General features: G+C 47.0%; 1 protein-coding gene across 2 annotated transcripts in view; it reads left to right on the forward strand.

Annotated features, from left to right (window-relative positions):
• Positions 1 to 6717, forward strand: part of ZYX (zyxin) — a gene marked incomplete at its 5' end in the record, with an annotated part of 32265 nt that extends 25548 nt beyond the window's left edge. For both annotated transcript variants that reach the window (XM_083593238.1, XM_083593239.1), the window contains 6 exons: positions 294 to 806; positions 2264 to 2414; positions 2991 to 3160; positions 5046 to 5224; positions 5365 to 5485; positions 5583 to 6717. In XM_083593238.1, the coding sequence (XP_083449364.1) occupies positions 294 to 806; positions 2264 to 2414; positions 2991 to 3160; positions 5046 to 5224; positions 5365 to 5485; positions 5583 to 5693 (1245 nt within the window). In that variant the 3' untranslated portion in view covers positions 5694 to 6717. The remainder of the gene's footprint in view (positions 1 to 293; positions 807 to 2263; positions 2415 to 2990; positions 3161 to 5045; positions 5225 to 5364; positions 5486 to 5582) is intronic.
• Between the last annotated feature and the right edge of the window lie 4575 nt (positions 6718 to 11292).

Raw genomic sequence — 11292 nt, forward strand, 5'->3', positions numbered from 1 at the left:
CCTGCTTTTGTTAAGGACAAAACTACTCTCTGGACAAGTTACTCTCTGGTGAGCTTTCTCACCCTGAAGTAGCCAAGCCTCTGTATCTGCTTGCCAAGGGATAAGGAGGATTTTGCCACGCTATGGGGTGCAGGCGTGTGGACAAAATGTCTGGCTGCAACAACCCCCTCTTTCCTGTACTCCTCTCTGTTCCTCTTCTCCACACTGAGAGCAGATTGGACCAAGATGGGTCTGGTTTGGATGCCACGATGTTGGCCTCTTCTCCCCTTTGATAATCATATTTATTTCTGCAGGTATCTCCAGGTTCCATGGCTCACGTAGGCCTGGCTTCTGGACCTAAAGCTTCCCCAGAAACCATTGCTCCACCTAAGGATGTCTCAGCTCCTGTTTCCTTCCCTTCCAATGCTGCCTCCAGCCCCAGCGCAGGCTACGTGCCCAAAGCACCGAGAGAAACGGCTTCTGTTCCTCCACCGTGGGTGAAGCAGAATAGAGACTCGCCGTCGACACAGCTTCCAGGACCGCCGGCTCCTCCTCCTCCTCCTCCAGCTCCATCAGCCCCCAAATACACTCCACCCCCCGTTGCCGTGGCCCCCAGATTTGTACCCAAAGCAGCTGCAGGGATCCCGTCCGGCTTCCCGCGCCAGGCGGCCGCTGCCCCTCCGCAGCCTCGCTTTCCACCTGCTTCTGGCGCAGGGCCAGCCCCGAGGCCACAGCCGCCTGCTTTCACCTATGCACAACAGCGAGAAAAGCCCCAGGTTCAGGAGAAGCCACGTCCCGTTGGACAACCGCCTGCCCTGCGAGACGTGGTGAGTGGAGAATAAATCTCAACTTGGGGGGCGGTGGAGAAACAAGGGAAGTGTGCAAAGCTGGATGGACTTTTCATTCAGGATTTATATATAGGCAGAATAGAATAGAATAGAATAGAATAGAATAGAATAGAATAGAGTGGTACCTAGGGTTAAGTACTTAATTCGTTCCGGAAGTCCGTTCTTAACCTGAAAATGTTCTTAACCTGAAGCACCACTTTAGCTAATGGGGCCTCCTGCTGCTGCCGGAGCACGATTTCTATTCTCATCCTGAAGCAAAGTTCTTAACCTGAGGTACTACTTCTGGGTTAGCGGAATCTGTAACCTGAAGCGTATGTAACCTGAAGCATATGTAACCCGAGGTACCACTGTAGAATTATAGAGTTGGAAGGGACCACGAGAGTCATCTAGATCAGGGGTTAGCAAACTTTTTCAGCTGTCCCTTTTTCACTGTCCCTCTGGACTATATTTTGGAAAAAATAATAATGAACGAATTCCTGTGCCCCACAAATAACCCAGAGATGCGTTTTAAATAAAAGCACATACTCTACTCACGTAAAAACTCCAGGCAGGCCCCACAAATAACCCAGAGATGCATTTTAAATAGAAGGACACATTCTACTCATGTAAAAACACGCAGATTCCCGGACCGTCCGTGGGCCGGATTTAGAAGGTGATTGGGCCGGTTCCGGCCCCCGGGGCTTAGTTTGCCTGCCCATGATCTAGATCTTTTGCCGAATGTGGGGCTGGAACCCCACGACCCTGAGATTGAGAGTCTCATGTTCTGCCGACTGAGCTATACCAGTCAGCAATAAATCAAATCTGGCTGGATGCCACATCTGTTGCAGTAGTTCCTAGCGGCCTTTTTAAGAGAGGCCTCAGTAAGATTTGTGGGTCTGTGGACTCCCAGAAGGATGAAGCTACGCTCTTTCTCTTCCTCTGTGCTTGTATTGGTAAGAGAGATTTCCCCTCTGCCAGTTTAACAACTAAGCCCGTTCTATTGAGGGCAGTTGCAAAAGAGCACCCGGCACATGTGCTTTTTTCTCCCACTGGTTTTATAGAGAAGGAATTTAAAAACAAACAAACCCAGAGGTAAAACTGTGTCTATTGAATCTTTCAATCCAACATAACCATTGCAAAGCAAACGGAGGACAGAAGTTCCTCAAAAGGAAGTTTCTTAATCAATACAGTTATTACAGGAAAAGGAAACTTTTTAAAATCTTGTGAGCTGCAAGGTGGTGTCTCAGCAGGGAGAAGGAAGGGTACAGGCTAGATAACGGTAAAAAAAACCATGTGTGGACAGGCAGAGGAATATCTGCGTTGCAGAACAATGTTAAAGGATGGCTTGGCCATACTAAGTGAACTTGAGCGTATATCTGTTCCCTGGAATATGTGGTGTCTGAGAGGCTAGCAGGAGGGACGTTCCGGTCTCAGTGACTCTTGATTTCTTTGTCCAGCGTAACCCGGCGCCCTTTGCGAACACTGGATCAGACCCTCCCAGGGGCAACTCTGTCCTGACCATGAAAGAGGTTGAGGAGCTGGAGATGTTGACCCAGAAGCTCATGAAGGACATGGACCAGCCTCCACATGCAGAGGCCACCAATTCTGGTGTGTGTGCACATTTTAAAAATATTTTGCATGTGCCGGTGATGGAGAGTGAATGGGATTTTGGTCTACTGTCCCCCCCTCTCTCTGCTATGGTGCCTTCATCAGGAACCAGACACACAGAGGGTTGGGGGTGGGTGGGTGGGCTGACGTGTTTCCCTCCGCTCAGCTCCCTGCCGCTGAATGCTACAATCTTCTTCTTATGGAGATGGTAGCTGTGTTCAGAGAGCCAGTGTGGTGTAGTGGTTAAGAGCAGTGGACTCGTAATCTGGTGAACCGGGTTCGGTTCCCCGCTCCTCCGCATGCAGCTGCTGGGTGACCTTGGGCCAGTCACACTTCTCTGAAGTCTCTCAGCCCCACTCACCTCACAGAGTGTTTGTTGTGGGGGAGGAAGGGAAAGGAGAATGTTAGCCGCTTTGAGACTCCTTCAGGGGAGTGAAAGGCGGGATATCAAATCCAAACTCTTCTTCTTCTTCCCCTTTCTTGCCTGGAGGCGTAGATACGTATGGCGTGGAGATATGACCTGCCAGCAGCCTCTCACGCTCCTCTTTTCTCTCCCCCTTCCCCCTGCCGCTGCAGAGTTTTGTGGCCTGTGCCACAAAGCCCTGTCGCGGACGCAGCCGGCTGTCCGCGCCCTAGACAAGCTCTTCCATGTGGAGTGTTTCACCTGCTTCAAGTGTGAGAAGCAGCTGCAGGGCCAGCAGTTCTACAACGTGGACGAAAAGCCCTTCTGTGAGGAGTGCTATGCGGTGAGTGAAATGCAGGGGGGCAGGGGTGCCTTCTTGAATAAAATATGGGGGCGGGGCACAGGTAAGCTCCGCCCCACCTAATCAATCACAAGTCACGGTGCACACACACCATTTCGATGGTACTGCCCATCAATGTTTGTGGGGGGGACGGACAAATACTTTGTTGTGGCGGGGGGGGGGGGTCCGAAGAGACCTCAGCCCCTAGGAGTTGGCTCCTATGCAGGGTGGCCAATCAGAATCATCGGGGCATTTTGGAAGGAGCCATGCTCTGGCGTTACCTCAGCAACCTCAGCTTGTTTTCCCCAAGCGAATTCTGGAATGTCTTAAAATGGCCGCCACATCTTGCTTCGGCAACCAGCTAAAGTTCAACTTTTTTCTCTTTTAATTCGTCTGGTCAGAATTTCATTATTTGGGCTAGTTTCCCGAACGAAAACGTTGCCCCTATTTCCTATACTGACATTGTTCAAAAGAAACCATTCAGAAGTTCATTATGAAAGGAAGCAACTTTCATTAAAAACAGCCATTCTTCACGTGTTCAGGTACCTCAGGTATTAGTCGGGTCGGGTGGTCAAGGTGGGGTCAATTCATCTTGAGATGCCGGCATTTTTGAACACCGCAACCCCTTGACTCCAGTCTCCTAGTGTGGGAATAAATCATCATTATTTGTTCACTTAATATACCACCCTTTATCCAAAGATCCCAGGGCGGTGAAGTTGCCAAGCTCACGGTGGAGTCTTTGTCTCCATTACCAGGTCAACCCAGTGTGGATCTGTGCCACGCAACAATGGCTCCGTGCCACAAAAGTTACATCTGAACTGGCTTCAACAGTCTCTTTCGGTGGCGTCGCAAACATACCACCGTGTGCTTGTACACTGTGGGTGTGACCAGGCATTTGCCTGAACATGCAGAAGCTCAAAGTGTGGACGGGGGCTTATGCATGCAAGCAAGCCCCCCCCCCCCTCCAGTGTCCTCACACTTGTCGTGCTCTCTGCCTCGGGCAGCAGCTTCTGAAGACACCCAGTTCATGGCTGGTGTAAGATTTGATTAAGGCTGCCTTCTTCACAGATTTCTTGTTTGCTAAGCTGCCCGGTCTTGGTCTGCTCAACATTGTTAAAGGGCAATTGATGGGTTTCAAAAGAGATCTTGAGTATGCGATCCTGGAGAGACATTATGCTCTGTATTGTTTTGGGAGATGGGGAGGTTGGATGAGAATTGTTTAAATTTGCCTGTTTTCTCCCATTTACATCCTTAAGATATCAATGGCTTCCCTTCTTCTCTTTCCATGGTTAACTATACCAATCACTATTCCATTATTGCATCCATCAAAACTTATTTACGCTGTTGAATTTATCTTAACGCTGCCAGCGTTTTCAGCTGTGCACAATTATTTCCCATATATTTAGTAAACGTTTTCCAAACCTCTTTAAACCTATGTTCTTCTTGTTCTCTTATTCTGTATGTTAAGCCTGCAAGTTGTGCATATTCTGTCAACTTAGCTTTGCGTTATTCTTTAGTTGGGACCTCGCTCATTTTCCATTTTTGGGCTAACAAAACACAGGCTGCAGTAGTAGCATACCTAAATAACCTTTTTTGACACCTGGGAATTTCAGTCTGAATTATCCCCAACAGAAAGGACTCTGGGGTTTTTTGGGAATGTACATTAAAACATCCCCCCCCCATTCATTATGGATCATTTCCCCATACATTGATATCTGTTCTGTACGTTTGTCAGTGTCTCACCTTAAAGTAGGGAACGTTCATGAGGCAGCCTGTGCCCCACAGCTCAGGGACTGAGTGCACCACTCTTCCTCTGACATGTCTCCACAAATGGTCTGTTTCTGGAGGGCCGGCCTCCTTCATTTCTGACCCTGTTTTTGTTCTTCAGGGCACCCTGGAGAAGTGTTGTGTGTGCAAGCAAACGATCACAGACAGGATGCTGCGAGCCACGGGCAATTCCTACCACCCTCAGTGCTTCACCTGTGTGGTGTGCCACAAAGCCCTTGAGGGAGCCTCCTTCATTGTGGACAAAGCCAACCAGCCACATTGCGTGGACGACTATCACAGGTGGGTGACCTCCTCTTTCATTTCCTGTGTCTTCTTCCTCCACTTCACCTGGGACCTTCGGGACTTGACCGGGGCAAGTCTGGCCTAGAAGGTTGAAACCGAAAGTTTGAGTCCTCATACTGCCTCTTACGTGCTTGCAGAAAATACGCCCCACGGTGCTCGGTGTGTGCTGAGCCCATCATGCCAGAGCCCGGGAAGGATGAGACCGTCCGCGTGGTAGCCCTGGAGAAGAACTTCCACATGAAATGCTACCGTTGTGAGGTGAGCCAATTCCCTTCTCCCCTTCCTGCCAGTCCCTCGTTGACATTTCTGCCGCCTCAATATCGTTGATTCTCCCTTTTCTCCCTCTCTATTTCAGGACTGTGGGAAGCCGCTTTCCATCGAAGCAGATGACAATGGCTGTTTCCCCCTGGACGGGCACGTGCTGTGTAGAAAATGTCACACCACACGGGCCAAAGCTGCGGTCTAAGGACCTTGGATCAGGATGTGCCCTTGATGTGCTTCCCTGTCCCCACCCAGCCCAGTCAGTGGGCCTGATTTTCCTCTGTGCTGTTTCTGGTCATTCCTCTCCCCCTCCCCTCAAAACCCACCATGCATTTTTACTTAGAAAGAGTCTGTCTGGCAATATCTCTTTCCACCCAAGGGCTCTTCCCACTTCCTAGCTGTGTTTCCTTTTTCTTTTTAACCTGCCCCTTCTAAGACTGGGTGTTCCTTAACTCCTCTCCTAGTCTGGCCACGGTATATTATTCTAGACACTGCAGAAAGTGACGTGGAATTGCTATAAGCCCTGCAGTCCTTTTACTTACTAAATAATAAAGTAATCTTAGAGGAAAAGTCTGGATCCTTCCAACCTGCTATGTCCCCTGACCCTGCAAAATGCTGTGCTCTGTTCAGGTATGGAACACAACCCAACTAATGGGACTATTTTTTTAAAACCCTTACTTTTGGCGATGGACAGAGTCTGCTCTACAGGATGATGATATAAATGAATCTCCTTCTTCTGTACTGGACTTGTGTGCCTGAATGGTTCTCCTTGCCAGCAAGGAGTTTATGGACCAGTTCCCCCAGACCCCAGAGTTATGGTGGCCCCAGTTATTTTTTACCTCTGTGGTGCTTTGGCCTAGCAACTTCTGCATAGCAAACTATCCAAAGGACTACTCCTCTGTTTACAACATGTTTTGTCGAACTGGGAGTGTGGTGTGACCGGGAATGGTCCCGAACTGATGCTGAGAAAGGCACCCTCATCAGAGTTTATTCGTTTGCAGCCTACATGTGATGGGTGCCTTCTAAGTCCCTGCCAGGGCCACACTCCCACCCTTCTCTGCGGGGGTTGCTGTAAGTGACTTTGCTGGTGTGTGTTTTTGGCACAGTCAATGGAACAGAGCCTCAATCCCTGGGCTGGACTGAACAAGCATCTTCAATATTGTCTGTCCCAGCCACTGTTTGCATTAATAAAATTTGTGTTGGGTCCCCCCCGCCCCATTATAACTTCAGCCTTTCTGTGGTGTGTGTGGCTGGGGTGGGTCAGAGAGAGATCATTGCTAAACTACCCAGCAGTGAATCCATTCTCCCTCCATCTCATTTCAGGGGGTTGGACTAGATGACTCTCAAGGTCCCTTCCAAGTCTATGGTTCTCTGATTTTCTTTCCTAATGATTCCTAGCATGGATCTTGTCTTTTCACAGCCACTGCACACTGGGTTGACATCTTCATCAAACTATCTACCATGACCCCAAGATCTCATTCCTGGTCTTGTCACTTCCAGTTCAGCTCAATAGTATATGTGAAGTTTAGATTTTTTTGGCCCCAACATCACTCAACCCTTGTTTACATTGACTTCCATTTGCCTTTTTACTCTCCATTCATTCTGTTTGGAGTGGTCCTTCTGGAGTTCTGCAATCCTTTTTTTTTTTTTTTTTGCCTCTGTATCCAATTAGATGCATCATTTGGCAGAGAGAAAATTGCTGCCTCTTGCTAAGCTTTTCTCCTGCTACTGCTCTTCCTCAGTTTGTTGGCAGTGTTCTCAGTGGTGTTTCCTGTCTATACAGTGGTACCTCGGGTTAAGTACTTAATTCGTTCTGGAGGTCCGTTCTTAACCTGAAACTGTTCTTAACCTGAAGCACCACTTTAGCTAATGGGGCCTCCTGCTGCTGCCACGCTGCCAGCACGTGATTTCTGTTCTCATCCTGAAGCAACGTTCTTAACCTGAAGCACTATTTCTGGGTTAGCAGAGTCTGTAATCTGAAGCATATGTAACCTGAAGCGTATGTAACCCAAGGTACCACTGTACATTCTTTTCTTTTTTTGCTCTGACCCACTTGCACTTTCCCCTTCATCTTCAAAAGAAGTCGTCATTTTGTGGATCTCAGCTGCATCTCATCCCCTACTCTCATTGAGTAATACAGTGGTACCTCAGCTTACAGATGCTTCAGGTTTACAGACGCTTCAGGTTTACAGACACTTCAGGTTACAGACTCTGCTAACCCAGAAATAGTACCTCGGGTTAAGAACTTTGCTTCAGGGTGAGAACAGAAATTGTTCTCCGGCTGCACGGTGACAGCGAGAGGCCCCATTAGCTAAAGTGGTGCTTCAGGATTTTCAGCCGCTGTGATTGACGTCCACGTCCAGCCCTCTGAAGCATTGCTGGGCTAGAAAAGCAGGTTAGCTTTGCTGAGTGGCACATGTGGCCAGGACTGCAACCCCAGGGCCACTCCCTCTTCTGAGAGAGGGAAGTTAAACACCAAACTACTATTGGTAATGTCTGGACACTAGTTGAATGAATACAGGCTGAATAGTCATGGGCTTAAAGATAAGGAAGGCGGAAAATGTCATTACCTTTTTTAAAAAGCAATGCCTTGGGTGATAACTAAGTCCCAGGATAGCTCAGTTGGTAGAGCTTGAGACTCCTGGTCTTGGGTCATGGATTTGAGCTCTACGTTGGGCAAGATTCCTGCATTGCAGGGGGCGTTGAACTAGATGGACTTTCATCAATAGAAATGTGAATTATGCCGATTTGTAGTAGATCTACTTGGAATATGACTGTGAGTTGATACTTTTAAATCAGTGGACTTGAGTGACTGAGTGTGCTATAGTTTGAGATCGCCCATTTACATATTCTTTAAAAATTGGGGGGGCGGGTTAAGTATCCTTGTTTTGATGAGGGCTATAACATGCATGACCCTACAAAGCGGAACTCCAGCAGTGCAGAGTAGCTCACCAGTGGCTCTTGTTTTTTGTTTTAAAAAAAGCCTGTTTCCGCTGCTGACCTAGGACTACATTTGCTTGCCTTCTCCATAGAGGCTTTAACAATCCTGTAATAGTATATGTTGTTAAACTGTGGACTCTAGTGTAGCACTGATTTTAGCCAGGGCAATGTTTATTCTGCCCCCCCCCCCGAAATTTTTTTCGCCATTTGTGCAGAAAACACACAGCTTGCAGAATTGGGCTTTCTGTGAGGACCCAGTTTATTTTAAAAGAAAAACAGGTTTCTAAATCTCCTGACGTTGATGCCAGAGTAATGTGCAGGCTCAGAAACGGGGAAAAAAGCCAAACTGCACTGTAGGCATATTTTGCAGGCATCTATTGAATCCACAATATATGTCCAAGCACACACAGCCCTTCCTTGTAAGGCAATTTATTCTGTCTTTGGTACTGGATCTGGGTACGAGAAGTTTAAGAGTTAAAAGACTGTGCTCTAGCCCAAAGCCACGCACCACCTTCTGCATGTACTTGACATCTAGCACAAATAGCAAAAGTCCAAAGTGGAGGAGCCTGGCAAATGTTTGCACAGTGTTTAGCTTGTTTGTTCAGGTGAAGTTCAGTTTCGTTCAGCAGCCCCTTGATCTCTTTGTTTCGTTGCTGCCTGCATCTTGGGAGCTGGAGAGACCCTTCAGATAACTTGACTTTAATGCACTGAGCCTGTGTCCCGACTGAAGGCTGCTGCAGCTCTCTGCAGGGGTGAGATTACTCTCCCCACCTCTTTAAGGCTCCTTGACTCACACCACCAGGCTCTTCCAACTTTGCTTTGAGATGGAGGTTTCTTCCGTGGTCCTCCCTTTCTTTGGGCAGCTTATTATACCTCTGCTTAATCTGGAGTCCTTCAGAATAGATAACTCTGAAGGTTACAAGAAAAGAAACCATACAGCCAATAAAAAATGGTAGCTTGGAGCAAATGAATGTTCCTATTGAAGGACAAGTTTCTTGTTTTGGAGGCTGGGAAGGGAATTGGTAGCAGAAGCCGTCTGCTGAGTGGGAGGCCGAATGCTGCTAACACTTAACCAGCTGAACTTTGCTCTCTGACACGATCTTTTGAGCAGGCCTTCCTGGGAAGATCTCTAGGCCTGATCCCTGTAGGCTTTTTCATACTTCTGCTTGGGGTCCTGTTAGTAGATGTAGTTTTGGAAGAGTTATGCAGATGGTAAACATGCATAACAATAGTTTTTGTACTGATGTTTCAACTTGTTTCAAGTTGACCCCATTAGTCCAGCAGAAGCTTTGATAAGAGTCCCTAAGCTGTAAGTGGTGGTGGGTAGATGCACTGTTTCACTAAGACCTTTCTAGTTCAACTGCCCTGGGTATGTTAAATTGGGCTGATCTGGTTTCTGCAATCTTTCTTAATTGACATCAATATATCAAAAATGTCCCAAACTTGCCTGGCCCAGAGTTGCTCCTCGTGTTCAAAGTTCACAGGCTTGTGGAAGAGTTCAGTAGGTGGAAAACTCATTTTTCTGTAGGTCCAACAGTGTAGGGCATAATGTTTGTGGACAAGGTGATGAGAAACTAGTTCTATGGTATGAAATGGTACCCTTAGGCTGCTGCTTAAGTCTTGCAGCTTGATTAGTACCACATCTTAAAAGCAGTGAATGCATTTCAGGATTCAAGCAATGGACATTGGAGTGCCAATGGGGCATGGGCATTGCCACTCCTTGCCAGATCAGTGCCCAGTCAGTAAGAGTGCCTACTGAAAAGCTACAGTACCATGTTGGGATGGCTTGCATTTCTAAAGTGATAGAACTATAGTCCTTTATGTACCACCCTTGCTAGAACTAATTCAGTGGGCATGCAGTTCTGAGGAACGTGTCATTTTGGACCTGATCAGAAGGCTGGGAGAGGAGGAATGTGACACAGTTTTTAGTCACAGTGTAGGAAGATGCTGCAGGTTATATTGGGTGGTTATATGTTCATTTCAGTAAGTTCCTGTTTGGTCTACGTTCAACCTGAAATCATTTCCTGGTGTGAACTTTCCTGAGATAATATTACCCCTCCTCACCCCCTTTCTCTTTTTTTTCCTTGGATGCATAGAGAATAGCTATCCTAATGTGACTTAATGGAGTTTGATCCTATAGGTATGGCAATTACACAGTCTGGTTATTGCTTTGTTAAATTCCCTTCTTATCTTACATAGCCTACAAGGCTACTGCTTCGACTGTGCTTCAAATTTCTTCTTGGCAGCTGGAGCTGGTCATTGGCTTCTGAACTACATTAAATACTGTCCTCACTAATTTAGGGCTTCAACCTTCAGGACACTGTGTGACTTACTTCTGAGTAAGTACAGAGTAGGTGTCTATGTCAGGTTCTTTATGCTCTTAACATCTCTCTCACACCCTGCACATAACTGGTGCTTTGCATATAAATGGTAACAGTGCCTTTATTTTAAACGTATTTTGACTCCTTTTTACCAGTTCTTCCTTGCCTAGGGGCTGTTGTGTCATGTCTTGGCTGGATGGGGGAAAAGGTACAGGGCTCTGCACTTCGATTTGCATGACAAACGATGCTGTTAACTTTTTCTCTTCAACACAACCACTAAAAGGTAAAGGATCCCTGCACTCTTTTTCATCTGATTATCCAAGGTACTCAGATGCTTTTCCTTAACCTTGAATATTTCTTTGAAAAGGAGCAAAGGTAGCTATCATTTTGTTTCGTTTTTAAAAAGCTGTAATCATATAAGGGTAACTTTATGTTAGATGTAGTTCTCCCTCCTTTGAGAAGACAGCAAGTCCTGCTTTTAAGTTTTGTGGAACCCAATAGACATTAATAAGGGGCTGATCCGTATATAATAAAAGCCATGGC

Source organism: Podarcis filfolensis, assembly GCF_964270895.1.
Source record: "Podarcis filfolensis genome assembly, chromosome: 17".
NCBI lineage: Eukaryota > Metazoa > Chordata > Lepidosauria > Squamata > Lacertidae > Podarcis > Podarcis filfolensis.